Genomic DNA, 27,210 nt, shown 5'->3' with positions numbered 1-27,210 from the left:
TCTCCTAGTCAGTTTCATATTACCTCCCTTTACTTAACAGCACATATAAAAGCTCAGGCATTATGCCATTCTGCAGAGTTTTTGTTCCTCCCAGGCTTGCTTTTTTATGCCTATCAAGATGTAGCCAGTTGTCACCTAACATGTGCAACTGGAAGCACCAAGCAGCTCTTTATAGAATTTTATTGGCAGTCATAGGAGTGGAAATTTTAAATAGCATTTCTGAATGCCAGAGGACATTCTGTCCTGACTGAGACCCTCTCCCTGAAGAAAAAAAAAAGGGGGGGGGGACATACACCAATCATACATATAGGCTAGTGCATAGCAACTTTGGGAGATGATTTCTACCTCACTGCCTAGCTTTCTTTCGCTGCCACCCATTCAAAATACCAATGATACACAATGAGATTATGTTTCAACACCTGAAGAGACAGAACATCCTTTACAAGAACACACACCTTAGTCACGCAGCCACTTTCATCTTCACCAAGAACAGTTGCTGAATTTATCTGTATAGATAAAAGGCATACCAAAATGCTTTGCAGAAGCTGTGAGGCACAAGTTATTTGGTGAGCACACACATGGTGAGAGTTGGTCCAACAATGTTTGAAGGGCACCATGTTGATGACCCTTGAATTAGGCGAAGTGTTGGTGCAAATTTACTCCATGACTGACCACGCTTTTGAAACAGTCACTAAAGTCTGAACCCAAATGCTATTATTTCTGTTGCAGATAAACTTGCTCCCAAACATAGGTAGAAACCTGTGTATGCAGTTTCGAGTAACATCCAAACCAGAGACTGATCCAAACCATTATGGTCTCCCTAGCCCTTAATGTTTCGATTCCACCATTCTCCTTTGCCATTTGTGTGCACTGTGTGTAGACATAAGCTGTGCATTTTGGAAAGCCACTGCAAGGAAGCAGGAGCTGACTAAAGCGTGCTGAAAGCCAACGACCCTCAGTCAAAGGGGGCAACATCCTTTACAGTCAATGCTCCCCTGGTGCAATCCCCGTTCTCCAGAACATCCCTTCTGCTTTAATAACCTTTAAAAAAAATCTGTGGCCAGCATCTGGAATGTGTAACGTAAAATATCCTTCTGCGAGCTGCAAGCCAGTGGTGGGTGGGGCCAGATGCAAAAGGGAATGGAGCAAAAGAAGACTTACCGTATTTTTTGCACCATAACACTCACTTTTTTCCTCCTAGAAAGTAAGGGGAAATGTCTGTGCGTGTTATGGAGCGAATGCCTACGGGTGGCAGGGGGGATCTGCTGCAGTTGTGAGCAGAGGATCCATGGTTCCCCTTCCTTCCCTCCTCCGTGGCTCGCTTTGAAACAGCAAAGTGGGAGAAGAGCCACTGAGTGGGGAGGAGAGAGGGACAGAGAGCCTGCTTGCTTTAAAGGAGCAAAGCGGGAGAGGAGAGGAGCCGCTTACACGAGTAAGTGTAAGTGTAACCGGCTCCTGTCCGGTTGGCTCCTTTAAAGCAAGCAGGCTCTCTGTCCCTCTCTCCTCCCCACTCAGCTTGCTAAATAGCATGATTAGCAGCATCCTTCTCCACACACCCCATGCGTGCTCCTTGTCCCTTGAGTGCTTTTCCTTCCCTCCCCACTTAAAACGTGGTTACAAAGCACGGATCCACATGGATCCTCAGGATTTTTGCACTGGGTCACCCCAAATTCACCATCAGATCACATAGCATGTCCATGGCTACATCTTGCACCAAAAAAATCATGCACCCACTGTTGCCTGGGGTCGCAGTGGTGCAAAAACGTGGTTACAAAGCATGGATCCACATGGATCCTCAGCATTTTTGCATTGAGCTACTCCAAACTCACTGTCAGATCACATGTCTGTGGCCACAGCATGAACCACAAAAAATCATACATCCACTGTTTCATTTAGAATATTTTTTTTCTTGTTTTCCTCCTCTAAAAACTACGTGCGTGTTATGGTCCGGTGTGTGTTATAGAGCGAAAAATACGGTACTTTGTACAGTAAGGTTACATTGGTAGGGTGCCACAGGGGTCTGTCCTGGGCCCGCTGTTGTTCAATGTCTTTATAAACGACTTGGACAGAGCAATTGAGGGGGTGCCCATCAAATCTGCAGTTGACACCAAACTGGGAGGGCATAGCTAATGCCACGGAAGACAGAATCGGGATTCAAAATGACCTTAACAGATTGGAGAACTGGGCCCAAACCAACACAATGTATACAGCGACAGGACAGTTAGTATGTTGTCAACAGATTGACTTGTGAGGAAATCAAATGATTATATCCCTACTCTTCCCCACCCCTCCCCCACCCACTCCATTAATTTGTATACACCGAGAAGTATTAAGTCTCAGATGCTCAGGTTCTTTGTTGTTGTTTAGTCGTGTCCGACTCTTCGTGACCCCATGGACCAGAGCACGCCAGGCCCTCCTGTCTTCCACTGCCTCCCGCAGCTTGGTCAAACTCATGTTGGTAACTTCGAGAACACTGTCTAACCATCTCGTCCTCTGTCATCCCCTTCTCCTTGTTCCCCCAATCTTTCCCAACATCTGGGTTCTAGAGCTTTGCTAATAAAAACACTGCTCCCAATGGCTTTTGTCTAGGCTTGATAAGCTGGACTTTCAGTCTTCATTGATGAACAAAGCAATCAGTGTTCTGGTATATGAGCCTTCTGTGCTACAAGGAAAATGCTGTACTCTACCCTTCAAGAAACACAGAGCATAAAAAAGAGCTGTAATTGTACACGTTCATAACACGCTCACTTAACAGAAGTGTGAGAAGGCAAGAATTTCCAAAAACCTAAGCATTTAAAAGAAAGATAGTATGGTGGCAAAATTCAGCCTGGTCAGTACTGCCCAATTCACTGCGAGCAAGATTACTCAGCTATGTTTCATATCAAATTCTTTTTCTACTTTGCATCATTTTACCGCTGTTCTTAATCAGACACCAGGAAATCCTAATGGGCACAAAATACAGTTTCTAACACACACACCCCAAAGCCATGTATTACCTCAGTTTCAGAAGAAAATTTGCAAGTGGCGGCTCACTTAATATTTTTCTTTAAGGTCTCCCCTCTGAAATTGCCTTATATACTGTTGTTCCTTAAGACATTTATCTTGAACACTAAATATAAATTGATTTCAGTATATTAGGCAAAGTAAGGTCTCTCTTAAGGTGGTGTGAAAAATCTAAATAAACACCATCATAGCTTTTCAAATCCTCTATTTCCCTATGTGTTCTGCGTCTTCAAGAATAAGCCTCAAGTAGCACTAGCACAACATGTGACTTCCTCCGTTCTGCGCTACACACAAAAACAGTGACGGAAGTAGGGTGTGCTGACACTTAAGAGCAACATGCTGCCCAGGCCAAGAGCGTGATATGCTGCCTGGGCCAAACAGGAGCCCTATGCCTAGTAATAACAGATGACAAGCAAAGTGATATCTTGCTTTATGCCAAGGGAGACTGGTTCCAAGGTGCCCAAAATGCCTTGAGGATGGTGCATACATGAGCCTCTCCCTCTCTGCCCCCTTGCGCAGTGCACTGGGAGCCAAATGATGCATGGCATTGGCAGCTGTTGCCAGAATAATTGTGCCGACCCATCCCTATTTTACCACAGCCGTGATCCATTAAAGGAGGACATGGACACACTCCCTTTATTAGTGCTATGAAAGTCATTTCTCTTCCACCACAAAGTCAAGCATTTTAACAGCCTATTTTTACCCAGCTCTTCACTCACGGGTTCCAAAGAGCCATGTGTCCCACAGTTACTCAGATTCTCTGAAGTCCTTCAACTCTCACAGCTATCTAAGAATAAACATCCTTTCCCTTCTGGCACAAGGGGAAACTGTGGCTCAGGCTGCTGTCTTAAAGACTATCATTATCCAGGCCTTTTCACAACCAGGAGGGTGAGGAGAGTAGAAGAGTTATTTCCAGAGGGGGAAAGCGTAACCAGAAGAGTTTAGTGACAGGATTTGTAACAAAAAAGAGCTAGGGGGATAGGGGCTACACACAGCTTTTCCCTCTCAAACAGGAGGATTCTGGAAAACAAAAGTTCACAAGGTAACAGTGATGGGGGTAGAGAGAAAGACAATGATAGTTGTATATTTGCACACACAGCTTCAGGCATTTTGTTAGGAGCATGTACTTTGCCATGGAAAACCTGTTGTCTTTGTCCATGGAGTTTTCTTGGCAGGGATACTGGAGTGGCTTAGTGATGTATGGAAGTGAGAGCTGGACCATAAAGAAAGCTAATCGCCAAAGAATTGATGCTTTTGAATTATGGTGCTGGAGGAGAATCTGGAGAGTCCCATGGACTGCAAGAAGATCCAACCTCTCCATTCTGAAGGAAACCAGCCCTGAGTGCTCACTGGAAGGACAGATCCTGAAGCTGAGGCTCCAATACTTTGGCCCCCTCAGGAGAAGAGAAGACTCCCTGGGAAAGACCCTGATGTTGGGAAAGATGGAGGGCACAAGGAGAAGGGGACGGCAGAGGACAAGATGGGGGGACAGTGTTCTCGAAGCTACCAGCATGAGTTTGACCAAACTGCGGGAGGCAGTGGAAGACAGAAGTGCCTGGCGTGCTCTGGTCCAGGGGGTCACGAAGAGTCGGACACAACTAAAGGACTAAACAACACTTTATCACGGAATCCCAATAAATCTACTTGTAAGAATCAAAGAACGAACAAAAATATTTTGTTAAATAGCTGCTACACTGCCCATTATGAAAAAATCCACTCATCTAGCAAACGTTAAGAAATTTATTTAAGAATTCAGCTGAAGAGGGACGCTCTTTTACTCTAATAGTAAAAGGGAGAGCAGAAAAGCACACAGAGACAAACATGGAAGACGTGACATGTACACACCACCCCCTCGGCATGATTCATCCAGTAATGTAGTTGTTAAAAATAGAAAGTCTCTCCTTTCATTAAGTTTCATCAAATTTAGGTTGCGTTTTCCCTGCCATCAGAATTAAAAGGAAAATTGTACACAAGACATTCTACCACAAGTATTAAGTAGTCAGACAAACAAGACGATAATGAAAATAAACACTATTTACGACACGGCTATCACAGCCCCATTATAAAGGAACATGCTGAGAATTTTAAGTTTTCTGTTTTTCTTCTGCTCCCGAGGGGAGAGGGGAGGAGTGGGGGTGGGGAAGAGCCTATCCTGTGAAGGGGTGGGAGCACAGAGAAATTTAATCCCAGTGGGAAACTACTAGCCAGTGTTTCCTCTAGTTCTTTTCTATGCAAGCTGCATTGAGGGGGGGGGGGGGAGAGAATCACCACAGGGTTTCTTTTTGAGTGGGGGAGGGAAAGACAGATCACATCTGGAAAAAGACATTACAAAGTTCAGCAAAGTTGTATATCAGAGCATACAGGAAATTAACTCTCACTTACAGAAGAGCTACTGTCCGGCAGGGGCTAAGAGGCCGAGTTGTGAAACAGAAAGTCCTGGATCAATTCTTGCTTCGGCTGTAAAATTTGCTAGATGTCTTGAGGCAAGCCCCTAGCTCCCTGCCTCAGTCCCATCATCCAAATCCATTAACACTGCAATAATTACACCAAGCACACACTTTTGAATGAGAGTTCAATACATATTCTCATGGCTGCTGTAAGGATTGCTGGAGAAATAATATGCTAAGCTCAAGAGAAGTCTAAAATGTTTAAGATCGCACAAAATGCCACAGACACATACTTCACTTTTCCCTTGAGAATGAAATTCTCTTTCTGTATTTACATCAGGGGTGGGGAGATGAAGGCTCCCTACCTCTGCTCAAATTTAAGTACACTGGTACCTTGGGTTACAAACTTAATTCGTTCCGGAGGTCCGTTCTTAACCTGAAACCGTTCTTAACCTGAGGCGCGCTTTTGCTAATGGGGCCTTCCGCCACCGCCGCGTGATTTCTGTTCTCATCCTGGGGCAAAGTTCTCAACCCGAGGTACTTCTTCCAGGTTTGCGGAGTTTGTAACCCAAAGCGTTTGTAACCCAAGGTACCACTGTACTGTATGGCAATTATAACATGATGATCTTAAGGCACATAGCACATTAAGCAATTTAAAAACACTCAGTCAAGACTTCCACAAGTATCACAACACATACAGTGAACCCTCGAGTTACGTACCGCTCTGGATGCGTAACTTTTGGGTTGTGAACGCGGCAAACCCAGAAGTGTATACTTCTGGGTTTTGCTGCGCACGCATGCGCAGAAGCGCTCTATTGCGCCACGTGTGCGCGCAGCAGCGACGCTTCCAATTACAAACTTTTCAGGTTAAGTACAGACCCCCGGAACAAATTTAATTCGTATCCGGAGGGTTCACTGTATCGCAAACACAAATGACCAAACACACCAGAGTAGCCTAAAGCAGTTCCAATCAAACACCAATTAAAAAGCCAAAGCTCTTCAGTCACCACCTGCCTCATTCCCAAAGACAGGATATCCAGAGAACAGCCTCATAATATTATCTCAGCATGTGGACAGGGTTAGGCCCAACATACTTTTGAGGCAGTCTTCTTAATGATACTGCTGTGCCTAATTCAGAACAACAAAGAAAAATCTTGTTGACTGCTCCCCTCTATTTCTCCCTCCTCCCCGAAAGAAATTTGTGGATTCCCACCTGCTAAATCTGCACACACACTTTTTGGAAGAGTAGTAAGACCTCCTTTTGATCCGGCTTTCTAGACTCAGTGTGGCTAGGGTTGTTGTAGTTTTTAAAGGAAGCATTTTAATAAAGTGCAATTTTGTTGTACATCAATGGGTTTATGCTCTTTTTCTGCCCCAGCCTTCAGAATCAGTAGGGGAAATGATCTAACGTGAACTGGAAGGATATTTTAAAATCAATCATCAATAATACTACATGCTTTTAAATTAATTCTCCAATTTGTGGCTATCACTTTGATGCTATAATACGTTTGCTTATAGTGGCTCACTTCCTGCCTCTTGACAGAAATAGGTCAGCCAAGAGTTATCCATTTTTATTTTAAAAGCAAAACAAGATTGATTATAACAAAGCTCAAGTTGCAAGATTCCGGTTGCAAACTCTGACTTAGTTTTCACTTCAGAACTGGCCTTTATTTAAATAAGGCTGGACAATACTGACACCAACATCTCTCAGAAGACGCTATACACAGAATTACGCAGATGAAACAAAGTTAAGTGTTGCTGTGGTCTGTTAACACTAAATCAAAATGTTTGACTGAAAAACAATGCTATGGGGCAGGGTTGGGCACTCAGAAATCTTTCCCTTCACATATTCAAACTCTTATCTGCAACTCTTATCTTACTAATAAAGTAGAGGGGGATCAAATTCTAATAGCCAATTTTAACAAGAATCCATCGGCTACAAATAAAGCCTCAGGGCTGCATGTGGGCCACAGGTTGCCCACTTGTATTCATGCTCTCTTCCCCATGCCCTTCTTTTCCCTGCAGCACTGAGTAGCTAAGGATTCTCTCTCTCAACATATAAACAGAAGTTTGTTTGATTAAGGATGCTCCCACTTTATGGTTCAACAGAGATCCTAGCACTCAGCATGGATGGGCATGTTAGTAAAGGTTATTAGACATGAGGCACAAATGGTGTTTTGCTTTTGACAAGTAACCCAAAGTAGAAATTTGACATAGTAAAAGAAGAATTCAACAGTATGTAACTTTACATTGATCAGCACAGCTTCTGTAGCAAGACAGAGGGCCAAACTAGATGCAAGGATGTGAAACACATAATTAGTGAGTATTTATAGCCATTGTTGTTGTTGTTGTTAATTTAAAAGCAGGGAGGGCTGTGAGATTTTCACTGGTATCAATGGGAGCTCTTTTCCTGGTGAGGCGGGGCAGGAGATTTTCAATGAGATTGCAACTGGGGAAGGAAGGATTCCACTCTCAATCTCACATACTGCAATCCTGATTAAAAGTTCACCCTTGCATGCTGTCTAATTCACATCTAGTTTGGTACTAAGGCACTCTCAATAGCTTTTTAAAAAGCAAAACCTGGATGAAGGGCAGGATCTTTTAGAATAAATTGTAGCTGAGGAAGTGTGTGACCGACCTAAACACCCACATATTTAGCACAGTGTTAAGAACACAAACTGGCCTCAACTAGCTGGACCTTTGGTCTGATCCAGTGAGCCTCTTCTTATTACATTTTCTTATGTGTGCATGCACATGTGTGTTATGAATCAGATTTCCTATTATATTATTAACATCTGTTGTAAACTGCCTTATCATTCCAGTTAAAGGCAGGGTATAAATCTTTTAAATTAAACTTGTAATATTTATATTCACCAATATTCATAATAATTTAAACACACACACACCATCCAATAAAAGAGACAAATCAAATCAACAAAGATGTCACCAAAACCAGCACAACAAAAAAGAACAAAGGCAAGCAACATTAAAGAGCTAAGGCAGCTTTAGCTTGAACTCTGAGTCAAAAAGATTTGAACTTGGACAACAAGTTGGGCAGCTTTGATCTATGGGAAAAGAATGGCCTTTTGATAGCCATTTTTCTTATAAACACAGCATCCTCATAATCTGCCTTTAGTGTCAGCACATCTTATGACCAGCTCCCAATCTTCCAGTACCTTCAAATAAGGGGATTTTTTTCAGTCTAAAATGCAAAGGATACAGGCAGTGCTTTTTATCTAAAAAAAAAAAGTTTAGGGATACTCTCATTTTGACTCAAGAAAACCACAATTTTATAGTTCAAATCGGGCAGGGTTCAAACTAAAACAGTGGTAGTTAACACAGTGTCCTCCAGATGTTGTTGGACTTCCAACAGCCCCAGCCAGCATGGCGGGAACCACAATGACTACTATTAGTTTAGGGAAAAGTGCCCTATTGATTCACTTTCAATTTATATAATTGTTGCTGGCAACCGTCTGTACTGAGACAATGGAGTGCACCTCCGGAGGTGAAGTCAAACCACTGTGTTAACAGCACCAAAGTGTGTATGGATGTCCTGGGCTGCCCAGACATCAAGACCCCACGCTCAGCCTTGATGATGTGGTCCAAAGCAAAGCAGAGCAATATGTTTGGCACCAACTTGTCTTATGGGCTCCACTCGGGATTATCTACCTTAGCTTTTTTCTTCTTCCGAAGATAACAGCAAGCCACTGTAGGTTTAGGATCAGAGTTGACCTTCTCCTTGATGGGCTACCTTCTCAGGCTGATGAGCCCCATGTGCTCCCCCTCCCCTCTACAGCATGTACAGAAGGCACCTTCTTGACCACTGATCCCACTATTGGTCTCATCCACTAAAGCCTGTCTTCGCATGCAGCAGAAGTCCCTAACTCACTGAGGATTTGAGATCCATCGGCGATCCTCACCTGGTTTAGCTGGCCAGCAGTTTCCCACTGACAGCCCACTGACAGCTTCTTGGAGCCACAGGTGAGAGCGGAGTGCAGGGTGGGGACCAAAGGTGGACAAATCATCATTACCATAGAATCACAGAATTGGAAGGGACCCTGAGGATCATCTAGTCCAACCCCTGCAATGCAGGACTATGCAGCTGTTTCATACAGGGATCGAACCTGCAATTTTGGCATTATCATCATCATGCTCTAACCAACCCTGTCCATCTGCCTGGGTTGCCACAGTCACTCTACAAACTACCCCAGAAGGAGTACAGCATGTACCACTCTCCTAATGCCTCATACACATAATTATGTGCCTAATATAACACCGTTCCAACTTACAGAGAATCCTAGAATGGTAGCATTGGAAGGGATCGCCAGCAGGTCATCTAATCCAACCCCCTGCAATGAAGATCACACTAAATAATCCCTGACAGCTGGTCATCCAACCTCTGTTTAAAAACCTCCAATGAAGGCAAGTCCATTCTGAAATGTACTATTATCATCTATTAACATAAAACTATTAGCATGTTTTATGTCTTTCAAAGAACTTACAGCAACTTTTATACTCCAAATCATGGAATATTTTTTATAAGACACCTTTCTAAAAAAGAATGATCTTCCACCCCATCGCTGCAATCTTTCTGGACAAAGCCTAACGCAACTCTCTTGTGAGAAAGGTCTAGGAATGGCCACCGAGAAGGCCCTGTTCCTTGTGGAGGTCGATTTAGCCTCTACACAGGAGTTTTCCTCAAGCCTCTGCCATTCCATTTAAGCTCCTCCAACTCCTTGGAAACTAAGGCGCCAACTGAGCTCCAGCCGATGGGAGATATCATCCACAAGTATATCAAAACCATTTAAACAAAACAAGAAACCAGACGTGTTTGCCAGATTTCAATGGGATGCTGACAGGATGAACATTCTTTTACCAAGCCAATGAAAAATCCACATATTAAACCACAATTTCAAGGACACAAACCCCCAGTAAACTCTATTTTAAATTGTATAACAATCTCCAAGTGTCTGGGGCTGTACCATAAGGAAGCCAAGAGGAAGAGGAATGTCTGGAGAGCATAGAACTGTTCGCCTGCCACAATGTTCCTTCATTGTACAAGCTGCATAGGGGAAACAACACTGTTTTCCCCTTCTTTAGTGTCTTTGAACCAGCAGTACCCATTACATCAGTTCACTCCACTATCTCAGATCTTTGTAGGATCCTGATGCACCACCTGTCTCCACATGTACCTGCCCTCACAACCAAGATCCTCAAGGGTTCCTGTTCCATGTTCATATGTGTTGGGTGTAGTGAAGGGTTAACCTTCTGTGTCTCGAGGCAAACACGTTTGCCAGGGGGCTACCCTGGGAGAAGCCCTTCTTAGTGGAACTGCCCTGTGGAATGCTCTCTCAAGGGAGCCTCACCTGGTGCCTACTGGTTAAAGGCAAGGAGTTTTAAAATATATATATATCTGACCTTGGCTGGATTTGTTGTTTTTGTGCTGCTCCCAATGATTTTATTTTTTTCTTTGCTATATTTCTGCATGGTTTTAATTTGTATGTTTTAAATGTGTTGTATGCTGCTCTGGGAATTTTATTAATCTGTGTGGTATAAATTCCTCAAGTAGTAAATATATTTGTGCATAACTGACAGATTCCCACTGTCTGACTGGTATTTTACTAGTTCCACCAGCCAAAAGTTTTTCTTTCCTATTTTCACAAGGGCCATGTGCAATAATAAACCCTTAGGAAGTTGAAGAATCAATCCAGAGGAAGCAGGCTAATTTGCTAGAAAGCTGATGCTTCAGATAACTATCGCATTACGGAACAGGTATCAAGAACGACTGCCGCAAGCTGCTTGACACATGAAGAGGCAACATTTGGCTCCATAACCAGCAGATACTCACTGAAGGTCTTGCAGATGTCAGACACAGCTTTGAAGACTCGATCAGAAAAGTTCACTTTCACCTTCACGTACTTCATGTTGGGGAGCTGAAGTCGGAGGAGTTTGTGCTGAGGAGTAAACTGTAGTTTGGCGTCTGCCTGTATTCCATACTTATCCAAGGTCCAGTGAGTTTTAAGGAGCCATGTTCTCTTCTTTTCCCACCACAGGGCATGGTCGGACCAATCTTTCTTGACGTCTAGGACACCAAAGATAAAAAGATTAGGAAACAAACAGAAAAATCTAGCAAATCCAGTCTATACAGCTTACTGAAATATTTCTTTGGCTACAGAGTCATAAGCTGTTACTTCTACAGTGATAATTAAATGCTACTGATTATTTATTTTTAATTTTTAAATTCCATCCAGCAGGACAGGGCACTGCAGAGCACAGCTGAGCTATGTGAGGGAACTACCAGGGAACTGGCTAGTAATGGTAGCATTCTAAGGGCAGCACTGAGTGTATACCACAATTCCACGTTGGGCACATAATCCAACGTCCTGAAAATTTCAGCTATCATTAGGATAAAAAGTTTCTATCCATGATGGGTACTTGAAAATGTATGGGAGCATTTGATGAAAGCTGGCCAAACAGGATTTCTAGTAGTTGATGCCTTCCAAGGCTTCTTGCTCCTGTCTTAGTTAGCAAAATTGGAATTATGGCGAAGGATGAAAACCGCCCCTACAACCCACAGAACCTTTCTTTGGCCAATGCAGATTTTGAATTACCTTTCAATGAGTTTTAACCAAGTGCATGCAACCCTGGCTCAGAGCTAATTAAAGGCTTAGGACAGTGGTTTTCAACCTGTGTCCTGTGGCACCCTGGGGTGCCTTGAAGGATGGTCAGGGATGCCACAGGCAACACTGGCCTCTGTACCTCTTTCCTTCCCTCCCTCCTCTGATGCCCTCTCATGTCTCTGCCTCCCAAAGGCTTGCATGGCTGTTTGTTGCAGCAGCCCTGGCTACAAGCCCCGCCTGGACTCAAAAAGGTCGAAAACCTCTGGCTTAGGAACATCAGAATCCTCTTCAAATTTAAAGTAAGAAGTGCTCTATGATAAGAGAGGAAGGGCTTATCTACACACAGAACAAGAAACTGTTTAAAGGGACACAGTGAAGGCGTTACACCACCACAGCAGCTAAATTAAAGGTCATAAGGAATATAAAGCACTTAAGATTCTACTTCCTAACAAGAAAACATTTTGAAAATTATTGAGAAACACATGATCTTTCTGAAAAGCTTAACTTGGGCAGAGAGGAAAAGGGAAGGCACAGTTGGTTCTAAAGACATCAAAGCACTGACATCATAAAAACAACAAATTCTTTAAAGAGAAAGAGAAGCAAGTTCTGTTGGTGCAATATAGCTGGACATCAGGAGTGGCAGCCAGGATACTCTACCATCAAATTAAACAAAACCAAATATAGAAAAGCATGCAGCTTGCAACGAGGCTTGGCTGCTCTCAGAGAATTCTGTCAAATGACTATGATGAACTGTGGGCCAAACTTCTGCTTCTCTGAAAAACACTGAGGGTGGAGGAATGGTCTTGGCACTGAAACAAGCTTTCTGCATCACCAGCACTTCTGCTGCTTCAGGTTTAGATGTATGTGGCAGATTCCAGATTGCTGTCCTCAAGAGCAGTTTGATCTAAAACAAATACAAACTTCTAAATTCACCATTTCCAAGCATTCTATGATAATTGTTTCCAAGACTATTGGTATACAATGGCCCACGTACAGACATAACAGACATTGGGCTGGAACGTATCTTACAGTAAGCCACAGTAGAAAGGAAACCATTGCTTACTGTAAGTGAGCTGAATGCTGGTGCATACTTCTCAAATGTATACTACACTTCACTCTGTCTTGTCCAGTGCTGGGAGAAACAAACCACAAGATTGGACCTAGCTTTAGATGAGGTCAACATTCCTAGTTTGTCCCAAATGAAAAACAAGTACTGTACTATGCCTATACTGTACTAATCAGCTTGCATGGAGATAAACAAACCGTGAATGTTGGTTCACATGTAATTCCAAGCCAAGCTTCATGGTTTGTCTCTCCCAGTTCCAGCTCAAGATAGTGTAGACTTCCATATCTAGAGGAGTTTTCGTGCATTAGCTTTTCCAATGCCCAACTGCAATACAGAACGCCCCCGTTTCTGTACCCATGGGCAACCGAATTTCAACCCAAAAGAAAACACTCATAAGCTCCCTTTAAGTTCTGCTACTTAAAAACCATTAATGCCATGCTGCCATTTAAAAGCGCAAGCGATCTTTATAAACTTTTCTTTGAGCCAGAGGACTGCAAATTTTCAGTGGGAAAAGGGAACCGGAAAGTCTCAACTGGATGCCTAAATGAGGCATCTGAATGCCTTATTTCAAGGCATTGAAGAGCACAGAACCAACTTCAACTGTTGCATAGTGGCAGAGGCTGGTTCATGAACCAGGAAGTCTATAGTTCTAATCTTGCCTTTGGAATGAGTTCATTAGATGGCCATAAACAAACCTATCATCCTTCCATTTGCAATATGAAGCTAATACTGACATACCTTACACCAAACATAATTTATTGCATTAGAATGCCTAGTTTTTGTTCAATGGGTTTTTATTTTAAGAGGCATTTGACACACAAAGCAGTATGGGTGCATTTCCAGACCATAATAACAGCTGCTAACTATGTCTTTAGGAATGCAAGTAGCAGCCCCAGTCATTCCATTCTATGATATCCAGCCACCCATCCAGCAAAACAGTGCTGATTTACATTTCATTCTACTCTCTCCAAAGCTCATAGCTTGATCACAAGTAGTCATGCTGACTCAAATGAAGTTAGGAGAAAATGTTCCAAGTAGGGATACTTGAAGGAGACACACATTCCTTAAGAGAAAATGTTATCAGCACAGCAAATGGAAGAGTCATAAATAGGAGACACACGAGATAAGAATTAACTTTGGATTTTTTTAAGAGTTCAGAATGCTTGTACTTTGGTCCTGAAAATGGGTGGGTTGGAGAATACAAAATTTAGCAGGGCAGACACACAATCGCATGGTCAGGGTGGTCCAACACATGGCCTATGGGCTACATGTGACTTGCGAGGCCTTTTTTGGTGGCTCTTGACAACAATGTCAATACTTAGAAGAAATATACAGCAGAAGAAGTTGTTGGAGAAAGCCCGCATAAGTTAAGCACTCCACTTCTCACACACCCCCTTATGATACTTGTCTTGGTGCCTAGCTCTCAACTTACTTGCAGCCAAGGCAAATTTTGCAACCACTGCAGTAATAAAGCCTGCCAGTGTTCCGAATTCCCTGGGCTCTAGGAGCATGTCCAGTTACGGCCAAGTGAATATGTCTTGTTGCCAGGATTGGCGACTGACATCTCCACCATTTGGCTGGGGTGCAGCTGCGTTTTCTGCTGCCATGCACACCCCCATATGCCCCGGCACCAAGACACTGGTGCACGACAGCGTGCTGGCCGATCTGTGGAGATTTCTTGTCAGTTTTATTCTAGATTGTTTTATTTGATGTTTTAATGTGTTGTAAACTGTGTTGAGATTCTTCTTTAAAATATAAAGCAGTATAGAAATGAAATGAACAACAACCCTCTCGGAGGTGAGGAGACTGGCAACTAGACAGTCTGTTGTGGCAACTGTAATCTAGGCTTAAGGTGCCATTTGGTGATTAGTTTATATATCTGTGTTTTTCATACTGAAGCATGTGTCCTGGAGGTCTCTCTTCTTCTCAGCCCCTGCTGCTGCTTTGCCGCCAACACCACCCACAGTCTACCTTGTGGCGGTTCACACACTGCCTATTTCAGTCAAAGCCTTGGTTCCCTGCCTCAGTGGCAGCTACGGTATCTGATGCAGCGGAACGCGGGGTCTCCGGCATTGGCAGACAAACTTGGAGGCAAGGGAAGGAACAAAAAAACATGGAGGGATTTTCCACATGAGGGAGGGAAAAGCAAGGTGGGTCTCTCTCTTCAGTGAATTGGTGCGCCTGCTGAATGCACTTCTCAGCAAAGACGAGGAGCCAACAGAATGCAGTGTGTGAGCTCCTTCTCTGTGGATGGGACTCGCTTGCCAGTCCAGAGCTATCATGTTTTCTCTCAAAGGCTTCGGAGGCACAAGACTCCCTGGAAGCCCCACCCTGTGAACTTGGCAGCCTCCACCCCTCTGTGTGGGGTTACTTATCAGGTGGTAAGGGAAAGGAGTTCTCAGTGTGCTTAAGCAGCCCACTATCGTATGCCACTGGAAAGAAGTTGTTCCAGGGCTGAGCCCTGAGAGGGTTTGGGCTTGCCTTAAGCCCCTCTTGAACCACTGCTTGGTTCCTTCTCCACTCGAAGAGGTGTAGAGCTACTGTGGGTACAGTCTGTCCTGTCTATGCACACACATTATGATGGCACAGCTGCCCTCTCAGCCCTTTACCCTAGAGTAGGGGGGGTGTTCTGTCAAGACCGCTCTGATCAGCCCCTTCCATCTGCTACTAATAGATAACAGAGCAGGGCATGCTCTCTTTCCCCTACCACAGTACAGAAGGGAAGGAAAGAGAAAATGAAATGAAACGCAAGCAGTGTAGGAGGATTCTGTCCAGCTGTAGTAGCTTGGGGTTGGGGATAGCATGGAACAGACATTACTTTGTATGTCATGCTATTTTAGGATATTAAATCTATTAATTGTGCACTTAATTATATTTAATTACATATCTTTATATTAATTATTACCTATATTGTGAACACTTAAATTTATGATATGGAAATTTAAGTGGCATGCATGTGTCAAAGTACTCTTGCAGCCCGCTTGGTCTGAGAGGTTTGACTGCCCTGCTCCAGTTGATGCTGGGACTCCCAGCTCCCAATATCCTGACTATTGACCATGCTGGCTGAGACTGACGAGAGCTGAGAGCCCAACAATATGTGGAAAGTCACTAGTTCCACACCCCACTACATTTTTCATCTTCTGTTTTGGAAGAGAGTGTTGGTGGTATTGTTTGTTTGTAGTCACTCGGCATTAATTTGGTTAATTAATTTGTGTAATCTCACTGTATACAAGTTGTACAAGTGACAATAAAGTATTTCAATTAAGCAGCATCTTAAACTACTGCAGTAGAAATAAGCACAGAATTTCCCCCCTCATTTGGTGAAGAGCATATTTAAAAACGGAGAATTATATGCTAATGTTCTTGCACAGTCTTAACTGCACTACCTTTCAGCCTTCTTCCCCAGCCCCGTATGATCCTCTCTCAGAGGCAGAGAAATACAGATAGGTACAGTGGAACCTCAGTTCCCAAATGCCTCCGTCAATGTACATTTCGATTCTGAATGCGGAAAACTTGGAAGTAAATGCTTCTGTTTTCAAACATTTTTCGGAACCCGAATGTGCAACGCAGCTTCCACTGGCTGCAAGAAGCTCTTGCAACCAATGGGAAGCCGCGCCTCGGTTTTCGAACGTTTTGGAAGCCGAACGGACTTCCAGAATGGATTTCGTTTGAGAACTGAGGTACCATTGCATTTGTACGTATTTTAGAGTGAATGGGGATACATTCAGACAAACTTGAAGAATAGTTGCCCTGAAAATCATATGCTGCCATTTCTGGAGGCATTAAAAGTTATTATATGAGATTTGACTGGGAGGTTACCCAAAGCCCGCCCCCCCCCGCTAACCCTTTCATGAGAGTAACTTCTGTCTGCAGTCATCATCAAGAGGCCCTGGGATTTGGGAATGGAACGTCAATGTGGCTCAGCCCCCTTCCCTTCAGTGGCTCAGACTCAAGAGACCTTGAGTGCTCCTGGAGGATTGCCACAAAAGCTTTCTACACAGTGACACAAGGTTGAGGACTCCTCTAACAGGTCTGATGCAGCCACTGTCATTCATGCCTTTGCAACAAACATTGTATTTGATGCTTGTTCCACAGCTTTTGAATTCTTCCTTTCTTGGCCTCTACCAATGCCCAACAATCTTCCAGAGGACAATTTGAAGCTTTTGTTGAACAAGCATTTGGAAGTCAGATTAGAACATTTTTAAGATAATAAACACAATTTCCCAACATTGCTTTTCTAATATTTTATGTGGCAATTTTATTTCTATACTATTGTAACCTGTAGTGAGTATAGAGAAGAATATGTTGGAGGAACTGTACACAGAGGAAAGGGTTGATTGCATCCATGGGCACATATTACCCCATGTATGAGAGATGGAAGGTCAGCCAAGCCAGCTGCAAGGGTCCTGTGCCTTCTATATAAATGATTAAGGCACAATCAGTGAGTCTGTCCATGAGTTGGAGTCTGTGTTACATCTGGAAGCTGGAGCAACAGAGCTACCGTATTTTGCGCCCCATAGGACGCACCGGCCCATAGGACGCACCCAGTTTTTTGGGGGGGAAATAAAGGGGAAAAAAATTATTTCCCCCCCAGGTGTGGGGCTGGAAGAACCAGGTCGGGGAACAGCGGGAAGGCGCGCTCCGCCTCCCCACTGTCCCCCGAGCTTGTGGGGCTGGCGATGGGGAGAAGTGCGCTGAGCCCGGGACTGCAGGCAGCTCTGCGCAGCCATCGCAGCCGGTCTCCCGAGGGTTGCGCAGAGCTTCCTGAAGCCTGGAGAGCGAGAGGGGTCGGTGCACACCGGCCCCTCTCGCTCTCCAGGCTTCAGCGAAAGCCTGCATTCGCCCCATAGGACGCACACACATTTCCCCTTCATTTTTGGAGGGGGAAAAGTGCGTCCTATAGGGCGAAAAATGCGGTACTTTCTACTTGTATCTATCTGAATAAATATCTGCAAAGCCTACAAGCTATATGTATAGATCATTTTCCAGCCTAATCTTCCACAGCAGTAAACTATTTCAGACTTTGCTTCATGGTGACTTGAGTTGAGGGCAACTTCAGCTATGTGGGTATCTCACCTCAGATTTCCAACAGATGATATAAATCAAATAACTAAGAATTTGCTTTATTAATGGTCATCATGGGCTCATTTCCCCCTAATAATACTGATGTAGAAATCCATGTCTACGACCATACTACCCTGAACACGCCCGATCTCGTCTGATCTCGGAAGCTAAGCAGGGTCAGGCCTGGTTAGTACTTGGATGGGAGACCGCCTGGGAATACCGGGTGCCGTAGGCTTTTGCCTCCTTGGGACGCGGGTGGCGCTGTGGGTAAAACCTCGGCGCCTAGGACTTGCTGATCGCATGGTCGGCGGTTCGAATCCCCGCGGCGGGGTGCGCTCCCATCGTTCGGTCCCAGCGCCTGCCAACCTAGCAGTTCGAAAGCACCCCCGGGTGCAAGTAGATAAATAGGGACCGCTTACCAGCCGGAAGGTAAACGGCGTTCCATGTGCTGCGCTGGCTCGCCAGATGCAGCTTGTCACGCTGGCCACGTGACCCGGAAGTGTCTGCGGACAGCGCTGGCTCCCGGCCTATAGAGTGAGATGAGCGCACAACCCTAGAGTCTGGCAAGACTGGCCCGTATGGGCAGGGGTACCTTTACCTTTACTTAGAAATCCCTCAATTTGCTTTTCAATGGTCGCTGAAAGGAAGGCCAGACAGTTTTTCACGGTAAGCAACACCCTTTTCACTTGAGCAGATACTGTTCCCCAGGGCCAGTTCATAGCTCAGAAGAATTGCCGAAAGTCACCAAGGGAGTGGGCTGTATACTTTTCGTGCAATGGACCCAAAAGATGCTGCTGGCAGCAGCCGCCCTCAAGATCCCTCAAACCAAGCCAGAAACCCGCAAACAGCTTAGCAACCCTGCTTTAGAAACTGTTCTATAAACCACAACAAATTACAATTAAATTAGCCTTTTAAAAAATATAGGCTCAGTTCCCTAGAAAGTTATGGATAAATAACTCTGGAACTCTGGAAATAGAAACAACCAAGTCACAGTCTTAAGAGGAAGCTACTGATTTGGGCTGGGTCTAAACTACAACCCAACTGTTTCCTGCCTGCGGTATAACAAAACCAGTACTTTAGGATTGCTAAGAAGACTGCAATCTTTCAGACCAAACCAGTTCTCAGTGCTGTTTCTGTCTTCTTATAAGGAAACGTATAAGATTATTCTATTCTATGCATGCAGTTAATTTGAAAGGAGCAAGATAAACTGTTCTGTCCTCTTGGAAGTAAACAGAACTAAATGAACTGATAACAAGAGACAGCAGATATCTATAGGAATTCCCTCTAATAGTTTTGGCAGCAGAAAGGGCTAGGAAAAGAGCATTTGTCATATGACTTCTGCAATTTAAAAATATTTTTAAAATCCTACTTCTATGACCCCTGCCTGAGTATTTCCTTTAAACTTGTAGCCCCTGAATGACTAATTCAGTTATAAATGTTTCCTGTTACTATTTATTTAATTGTAAAAAAAATTGTCCCAAGGTTATGGTAACAGAATGTACATTTTAAATGACATAATGAACTATTTAAGGCAAAATGAATATTTTCTTTCTAACAGCTTGTACAGAACCTTGGTTCTCGAACGCCTTGTGACTCGAACATTTTGGCTCCCGAATGCCGCAAACCCAGAAGTAAGTGTTCCAGTTTGTGAACGTTTTTTGGAAGTCAAACATCCAATGTGGCTTCCGATTGAGTGAAGGAAGCCCCTGCAGCCGATCAGAAGCTACGCCTTGGCTTTCGAAAGTCGAACAGACTTCCAGAATGGATTCCATTCGAGAACCAAGGTACGACTGTACTACGTGGGCAAGGTTCACCTAACCAGTCCTATCAGCGGAAGCTGTGCACAAGATCTTCCATTTGCACAACACGCAGCTACGGTAATGGCTCGCCTCTCCAAAAAGTTATGGGAGAATGTGATGCTAACAACCAATACCAAGATGATGGTCTACCAGATGTGCATGTTGGGCACGCTGCTTGCTTTATGGTAGAGACACGTGGGCAACTTACACCTGGCCAGGAGTGATGCCTCAATACCTTCCACGTGTGCTGCATAAGGAAGATTTTGGGCACCACATGGCAAGACAAGAGTCTCAAACAAAGATATGCTCTTCCAAGTCCACATTCCCAGGATGTTCACTCTCCTGTCTCAGCGACGTCTACACTGGCTTGGTCATGTACACAGAAGGGAAGATGACAGGATTCCCAAGGACATGTTCTACAGGGAGCTGACGTCAGGCCCCAGGTTCCTTGGCAGACCAACTCTTGTGTTACAAAGACGTCTGCAAACATGACATAAAGGCTAGCAGCATTAACCCCACCATGTGGGAATCCCCTGCAGATGACCATAGTGCCTGGAGACAGACTGTCAGGTTGTATATGCATAACAGTGATCAGAAGAGGAATGACTGCTGGGAGGAGTGCAGAAAGAAATGTCATGGTACACCTGCAGCAGCACAACTGAACGCCTTCATCTGCCCCAGCTGCAACAAAACATGCCTCTCCCGTATTTAGTCTCTACAGCCGTAGAAGAAGGTGCTGTAAATCTACAACAATTTGACTTCATCCCAAAGGTGCACTTTTCCACTGTGTCCTGAGACAGAAGGATGCCAACCAATCTTTGGCAAGACTCTCTTAATCTAATCTACCACAAAGGATTGTGTGTGGACAGGATATAAGATATAAATATATACATCCAAAACTTTTTAATAAAAACCCATGCAGTAAATATCAATGACATACTAATAAAGTCAATGTTCTGGGTATCAAAATACTTATAAATATTAATGGAATGAAGACAGAAACAGCCAAGAGCCAGAGAAGAGCTCTTGAGTATCTTACGCTGTTGAAATTGCCATTCAGATCTAATTTGAAGCATTTGGACCATTCACTGGTCTGATCCGAAGAAGCCATTTCTATCTCCTAAACAAATCTATAGCAGTTAAACCAAACCCATCTGTTGGCAGCTGGGGGAAGCTGTGAGCATTGACAAGTCTCAATATTACCATCCTGCCTTCTAACACCCGAAATCAAACAGCACGTTTTTGACCAGTTATTTAAAAGCGACCTTTCACTGGGGGGGGGGGGGGGAATCCATTTCACTATAGGCACTGCATAGCAAATGCTTTATGCTCAAGGGCAAGTCAACAGCTAGATATTGTGCTTTGCGGCAAGTCCTGCCAACTGAGTAACGAGAGTGCCAAAGCTTGTGTGTCACTTCCTCTTCGGAAAAGACGCTGATGGATGCTTAGCACACAGAGTCATTTGCCTTATTTAAAGCCTGCTTGCTATCATGTCCCCATTTGTTCCTCCTCCTTTACTTTGACAAACCAGATTCACATGCCTGTGACTTCCTAAGAAGAGGGGTTTTCCTTCAAGAGGATGCTTACATCAGAGCAGACATATTAAATCACAAGTCTAAAGAACCATGCCAGCAAGCAGCTGACAAACCAAGGAATCTGGAACTCGATTTAACTCAGGCATTGAAGGGCATATTTTTGTCCACCTAAAATAGATAAGACTAATTCGTAATAAAATTCTAATCATACACACAGTAAGCTGCAGGAAGAACACTATACTAGTGTAATGCAGCCTTTTCTAACCTGGTGCCCTCCATATATTTTAAACTACAGTGTAATGTTTTGGGAGCTGAAGTCCAGTCTGGAAGGCAGCAGGCTGGTGAAGGCTAGCTTAGAGCAAGCAAAGAGATTTAATAAAAGCTCTGTTAAATAGCAAGAAGTGCCAGACTCTTAGTCACATCAACAGCACAATCCTATGCATATTCAGAAGTAAATCTCAGGATATTTAGAGAGAGGCTTACTCCTAGGTATGTGCTTTCAAAGTACATTTTCTTTTCTGCTGACCATCAAGCTGGCTTCCCCTCATTCAAAATACGAATCAAGGAGCCCAGTTACATGCAGACCCCCCAAGGGGATATCACAGTGGGGGTTTCTGTTTCAGTTTCCCAAACTACAGTCCCCTATTCAACAATGCAAATTGTTTATTTTATACCCAGGGGAGCTTTAAAAGCCTTTTGCAATGCAGAAGGGGTGGAAGAATGGAGGGGAATTTGGGGAAATGTTAAAGAAAACTGCAATTTGCATGCAGATCTCCCTGTAGCCATCTATGGACTTGAGCCAAAAACCCAAATTAAAGAGGGGGGGAAAGGTAGGGCTGAGTGATGAAAGGAAGTTATATAAAAGGCAACAGAGAAAACTGAAGACTTGTTCATTGAAATTATAACAACTTTAAATGGAAAAACTGTGATACTGACCATTTGGACTGAATTGTTTTTATTTCTGTTGCTTACAGAAGGTTCATTACAGATTCAACTCAATGAATCTGCAAGCATTCCCTCCATTACAGTAAAACCTCAAGTGCGCACAAAACTGGTAAATCAATAACACTGCATTTTCTTTGTGTTTTATTCATAAACCTTCCTTCTCTTACCAACCCCCACATTAATGGGAAAGAGAGAAATCCACCACTAAATGAATGCTTGTGCCCTGAATTTACACATTTATTCCTAAGAGAAACACTTGAGCTTGCTATCATCAGATTTCCAGTAACAGAAAGGTACTGAAGGAACAGACTATCTATCTGATTTGCAGGGATTAAAAGTTCAACGAAAAACAGCTGAAAGATTGAAAAGCTCCACCAAAATAAAAAATTTAAAAAATGTCTAAAACGAGGGATGGAAGAATGACAATGAAGAAAGAAAAGATCATAAACCACAGCTGTCTCCCTTATTCCAAAATAACATCCATGCCCAAGCAGCATATTGGGCTATTTAAACATCACATTTCCATCATTAATTACTTAATCAGAAAATGAAAGTATTCCTGAACCAGCCTGTGGCAAAAGGTAATATTGCACATTATCTGTGCTACCACTGGATTCTATTCATGATTCGAAACGTGCACCAGATAGGACAGCCAATCTTCTATAAATAGCATTGTAACTTAAGTTTGTTCTCCACATTGGTCAGATTCAGAGCAGGAAGTTAGTACAATAGCTGTGTGACAAATCACTAGCAACGCATTGAGAATGCTTCCAGACAGCAGTTTACTGTGAAATAGGTGCTGCTTGTGCATGCAACTTTTTTGCACTGTCCAAATGACATCATCATCAAATGCCGGCCCATATTTTTTACATTTAATCTGGATTTCCAATTACTGTGGGAAAATTGTGAAGTAAAGATAACTAGTTATATGATATCGCTGGTGTGGAAGCTCATTATCAAATTTGGGGGTGGCTGGGTGGTTTTGTCATGTGCAGTGTTCAAAACTCCCATTGTTCTAGGCAGGGAATTTCATTAGCGCGAGCAGTTTCTGAGGAAAGGAGGGACCTTTTTCTGCCTCCCCACTTCCAGGCACTCTCTGAAGACTGGAGAAGAGACCCTCTTAAGAATATTAGAGGGGTGGGCAGGGGAAGGACTAGACCATGTGAAAAATGAACATAATATTTTAGCTGCAGTGCATTCATTTTCAGCTTTGTATTCTTGTTATAGAAAAAGTGCACTTACATTCCGTTATTGCACCCATAACCTAGGTTTAAGGTGCCATTTAGCTCCTAGCTTTCATATCTCAGTTTCTAACACTGGTCGTGTGCATGGTGATTTTTTCAGTGGTAGTCTCTATTGCCATACCGCTATTTCCACTTGGCTCCAGACCTGAACAAAACCTAACTACAGGTTAGGTTGAACTTGGAATTTCAATCGAGTTTGGAGGAGCTATTCCAGGAATAGACAACCTAAGGCCCATGGGCCACAAGCGGCCCACAGGGGTTGTTTAACTGGCCCATGAGCAGCCCCCGAACCGAGCTGCCCGCTCAGCAAATCCCCATGCGCTGCACTAAACCGTATTTATTTTAGATCTTGTTGTGATTTATGTGGAAATTTCACTGTGTATTTTTTAATGTTTTATTTCTTCTTTAGGACTACTTTTATAAGCTGTATAGTTACATATTTTTAATGTTGCAAGCTGCCTTGAGAATGGTTTGAACTGTGGAAAGGCGGCATACAAATAAAATTATGTATGTATGTACGCTGATGGAACAGGGAATTAAGAGAGCAGGAGCAAGGGAAATGATTCTTCTCTTTCACCTACACTGTTCTTGGTCCCACCTCTCCAGTTTCCTAATCCCAGAAGCAAAATGTATTTAATCAACAGGATTACTGAGTAAAGGTAGGGCTTATTCTTGCTCATCAACACCACATCCTTCCAATCTCAAGACAAATATCCCTCTGCACAAGGACGCCTTCTCCATGGCTAATGTCACAGACCCTGAACTGAGGAAAATGGCAAGATGGCTCAGTGTGTTTCACACACAGAGCTACAGTATAAGCAGAAAGAGTCCTTGAACCCATCAGTTAAGCAATTCAAGTGATTTTCTAAGGCTTACCAGTTACACAGGGTGCCACAGTTGTAGCAACTACAACAGCATTTGCTAAAGTGATCTCTGTTAAGTTTTGTAGCTGCCGGTTACTTATGCAATTAACAGTTTCATTGAAAGCAAAGAGCAACAATCAAAGATACCTTAGCTTACCATGTAGCTTAAATAACCAAAGCAGACAGCCACATATGAAAGCCCACACAATATATCACAAAATTAAAGCAGCATTGCTAGTCATGTAAAGGATTTGTCTTGGTATCCCTGTTTCTATGACAACGACGGAGGCCCATGTCTTCCACCCATTTGCAGGAACCCTGTGGCATTCCCCCCCCCCCTTATCTCTTAAAAGAAGTGATGGGGAGCCTAAGGGCCATATTCCCTTGTGCCTAACTTTTCAGGGGCCATATGACAGCAAAGGTTGTACACATCCATTAATGCACTCACACCTACATATTCATTCACTCACATGTGAATTGGGCTTGAAAAACACATTTCAGTTCCCTCCCCCCAAGTCTAAATGCCAGAGGGTGGCAGTCTTCATGGAGACAGCAGTTGAGGAGTGGAGCATTAGCCCTTCCCTTCCCAGGTGCAATGTGCACAAAGCTAACTCTGAACACAACACATTCATTCACAAAAAAATTAGGCTTGAAAACAGCTTTCCATTGGCAGCTAGGGAAGCTGCTTTTCAAGCCTAGATGCCACATGGGGAGGGTTCAAGAGGGGAGAGTGAGTCACAGAGACACAGAGAGGAATAAGCCTTTCCTGTCCAGTTAAACCCCTCTCCACAAATGCCAATGGCTGCAATGGGAGTCTGTTTTCCAGCCTAACTGCTACTGGGGGCGGGGAGGATGGAAGCTGCATGAGAAAGCACCACAGGCTACATCTGTATAAGTTTCTGACCCTCATCTTAAAGGATGGACCGTATTATACATATAACTTGGCATCTTCTTACTGTCAGTAACCTGAAACATACTCAGTGGGATTTGAAGCATGCTTAGGATTGCAGTGCAAAATTGTTATATGCAACAGGTGAACAATGAGAGAGAACACAGGAAAGTGCCTAATACAGAGTCAGACCATTGTTCCATCTAGCTCAGTCCCACCTGATTGGCAGTGGCTTCCCAGGATTTCAGAAAGGATCTCTCCCAGTCCTACCTGGAGATGATTGGGATTGAATGTGAGAACTTCTGCATTCAAAGCATGTGCTCTACCCCTGAGCCATCCCACAAAGCAAACATTAATTTGCAGTGAATTAGTTAGGAATATAGAAAGTAGCCTTATAACGAGTCAGACCACTGGACCATCCATTTAAATACTGTCCACACGAGTAGTTCCCAAACATTTCACCTTGGTTGACCACTTAATAAATTTTCTGGCTGTTTTTAACAGTTGAACTGCACTGTGCTAGATGCTGTATGATTTTAATTGTATATACTGCTTATTTCTTATAAAAATTTATTGTATTACAGTTCGATTAACGTGGAATACAATACAGTACAATCAGTAAGAAATAAAAACAAGAATACAATTAAAATGTATATATGAATATACCTGACAAAGTTCACGGGCCACAGTGTGGGAACCCCTGGTCTTCACAGACTGGCGTTGATAGTCTCAGCCCTATCTGAGTTGCCAGGGATGGAATCTGGGACCTTCTGCAAGGAAAGCCACTGAGCTACAGCTACAGAAGTGACCACTACAAATTTATTGTCATTCTGATTAGAGACTTATCCTCCACAAACAGATGTTCTTCTGCTAAATGGAAGCAATCAGAAAGCTGCATTGTTTACAGAGTTAATGAGAAGATGCATACAAAGTACTTCTATTCCAAACACATTGCTATCCCAAGATTTTTCAGAACAAACAGGATGGACAAAAAGACAACGCTGCAAATATAACATTTTTTCATAGTTTCAGTTTACAGTCATTATCTTTTAAAGGCCAGTTTAAAGAAATGTAGTTCTATTTTTTTTAAAAAAAACACAGCTGCCATAACTATCCCAAGTTTCAGAACTGTTTTTACTTGTATGGTCCTGTTAGCTTTTAACTTGATAGATATTACAACCTGGCCTACATCCAAGGTCAAAGGTACTGTAAAAAAGTTTCCACTATTTTCATCTGGCTTGTAGAGGGGACTTTGACCCCAACACGATCTCCTTCATGATCTACACATTATCAAAACAGCACACTTACACAACCTGCTTCTGGAGCTTTATAAAGCCCACTGCAAAAGAGATTCACGCATGATCCTCATTATGAGACATTTACACAGAACCGTAAGAGTTAGAATGAGGATGGCCTCCCAAAGTATATGATTGAACTTCAAGTAAGCTTTTATCCTGCGGAGGGCAATTAAACTCATCCCACAGAGCATCTTAAAAATTTGCTGTCTCCACTGAATTCCATCCTATACTTTGAGCAAATTATACACATGTGGATAATTCTCATCAATGACACGCAAAGCCAATAGAAGGCATGACTTATTCATTATGTAAGAGACTGTGGTGCTTCTTCGCTTAATATTTGAAGAGGCTGAACAACTTTAAGTGCTGAGGCCTGCAATCACCTTGAAACATTCTTTTCATAACCCAAGGACAAAAAATATATTTCTAAAACTGATTTTCTACAGTCCCACAAGCCATGTCAAGCCACAAAGTCCTTCACGCACGCACAAACTTCC

At 43.3% G+C, this 27,210-nt stretch overlaps 1 protein-coding gene across 4 annotated transcripts in view; it reads right to left on the bottom strand.

Annotated features, from left to right (window-relative positions):
- FERMT2 (FERM domain containing kindlin 2) overlaps window positions 1-27,210 on the bottom strand; it is a 93,074-nt gene that overhangs the window by 62,712 nt on the left and 3,152 nt on the right. For all 4 annotated transcript variants that reach the window (XM_080974270.1, XM_080974271.1, XM_080974272.1 and 1 more), the window contains exon 3: window positions 11,239-11,472. In XM_080974270.1, coding sequence (XP_080830396.1) covers window positions 11,239-11,472 — 234 coding nt within the window. The remainder of the gene's footprint in view (window positions 1-11,238; window positions 11,473-27,210) is intronic.

This window comes from Podarcis pityusensis (genome assembly GCF_964106645.2).
Source record: "Podarcis pityusensis genome assembly, chromosome: 1".
Classification (NCBI taxonomy): domain Eukaryota; kingdom Metazoa; phylum Chordata; class Lepidosauria; order Squamata; family Lacertidae; genus Podarcis; species Podarcis pityusensis.
The sequence above is the reverse complement of the archived record's forward strand: the minus strand, read 5'-3'. Positions and strand labels throughout refer to the sequence as shown.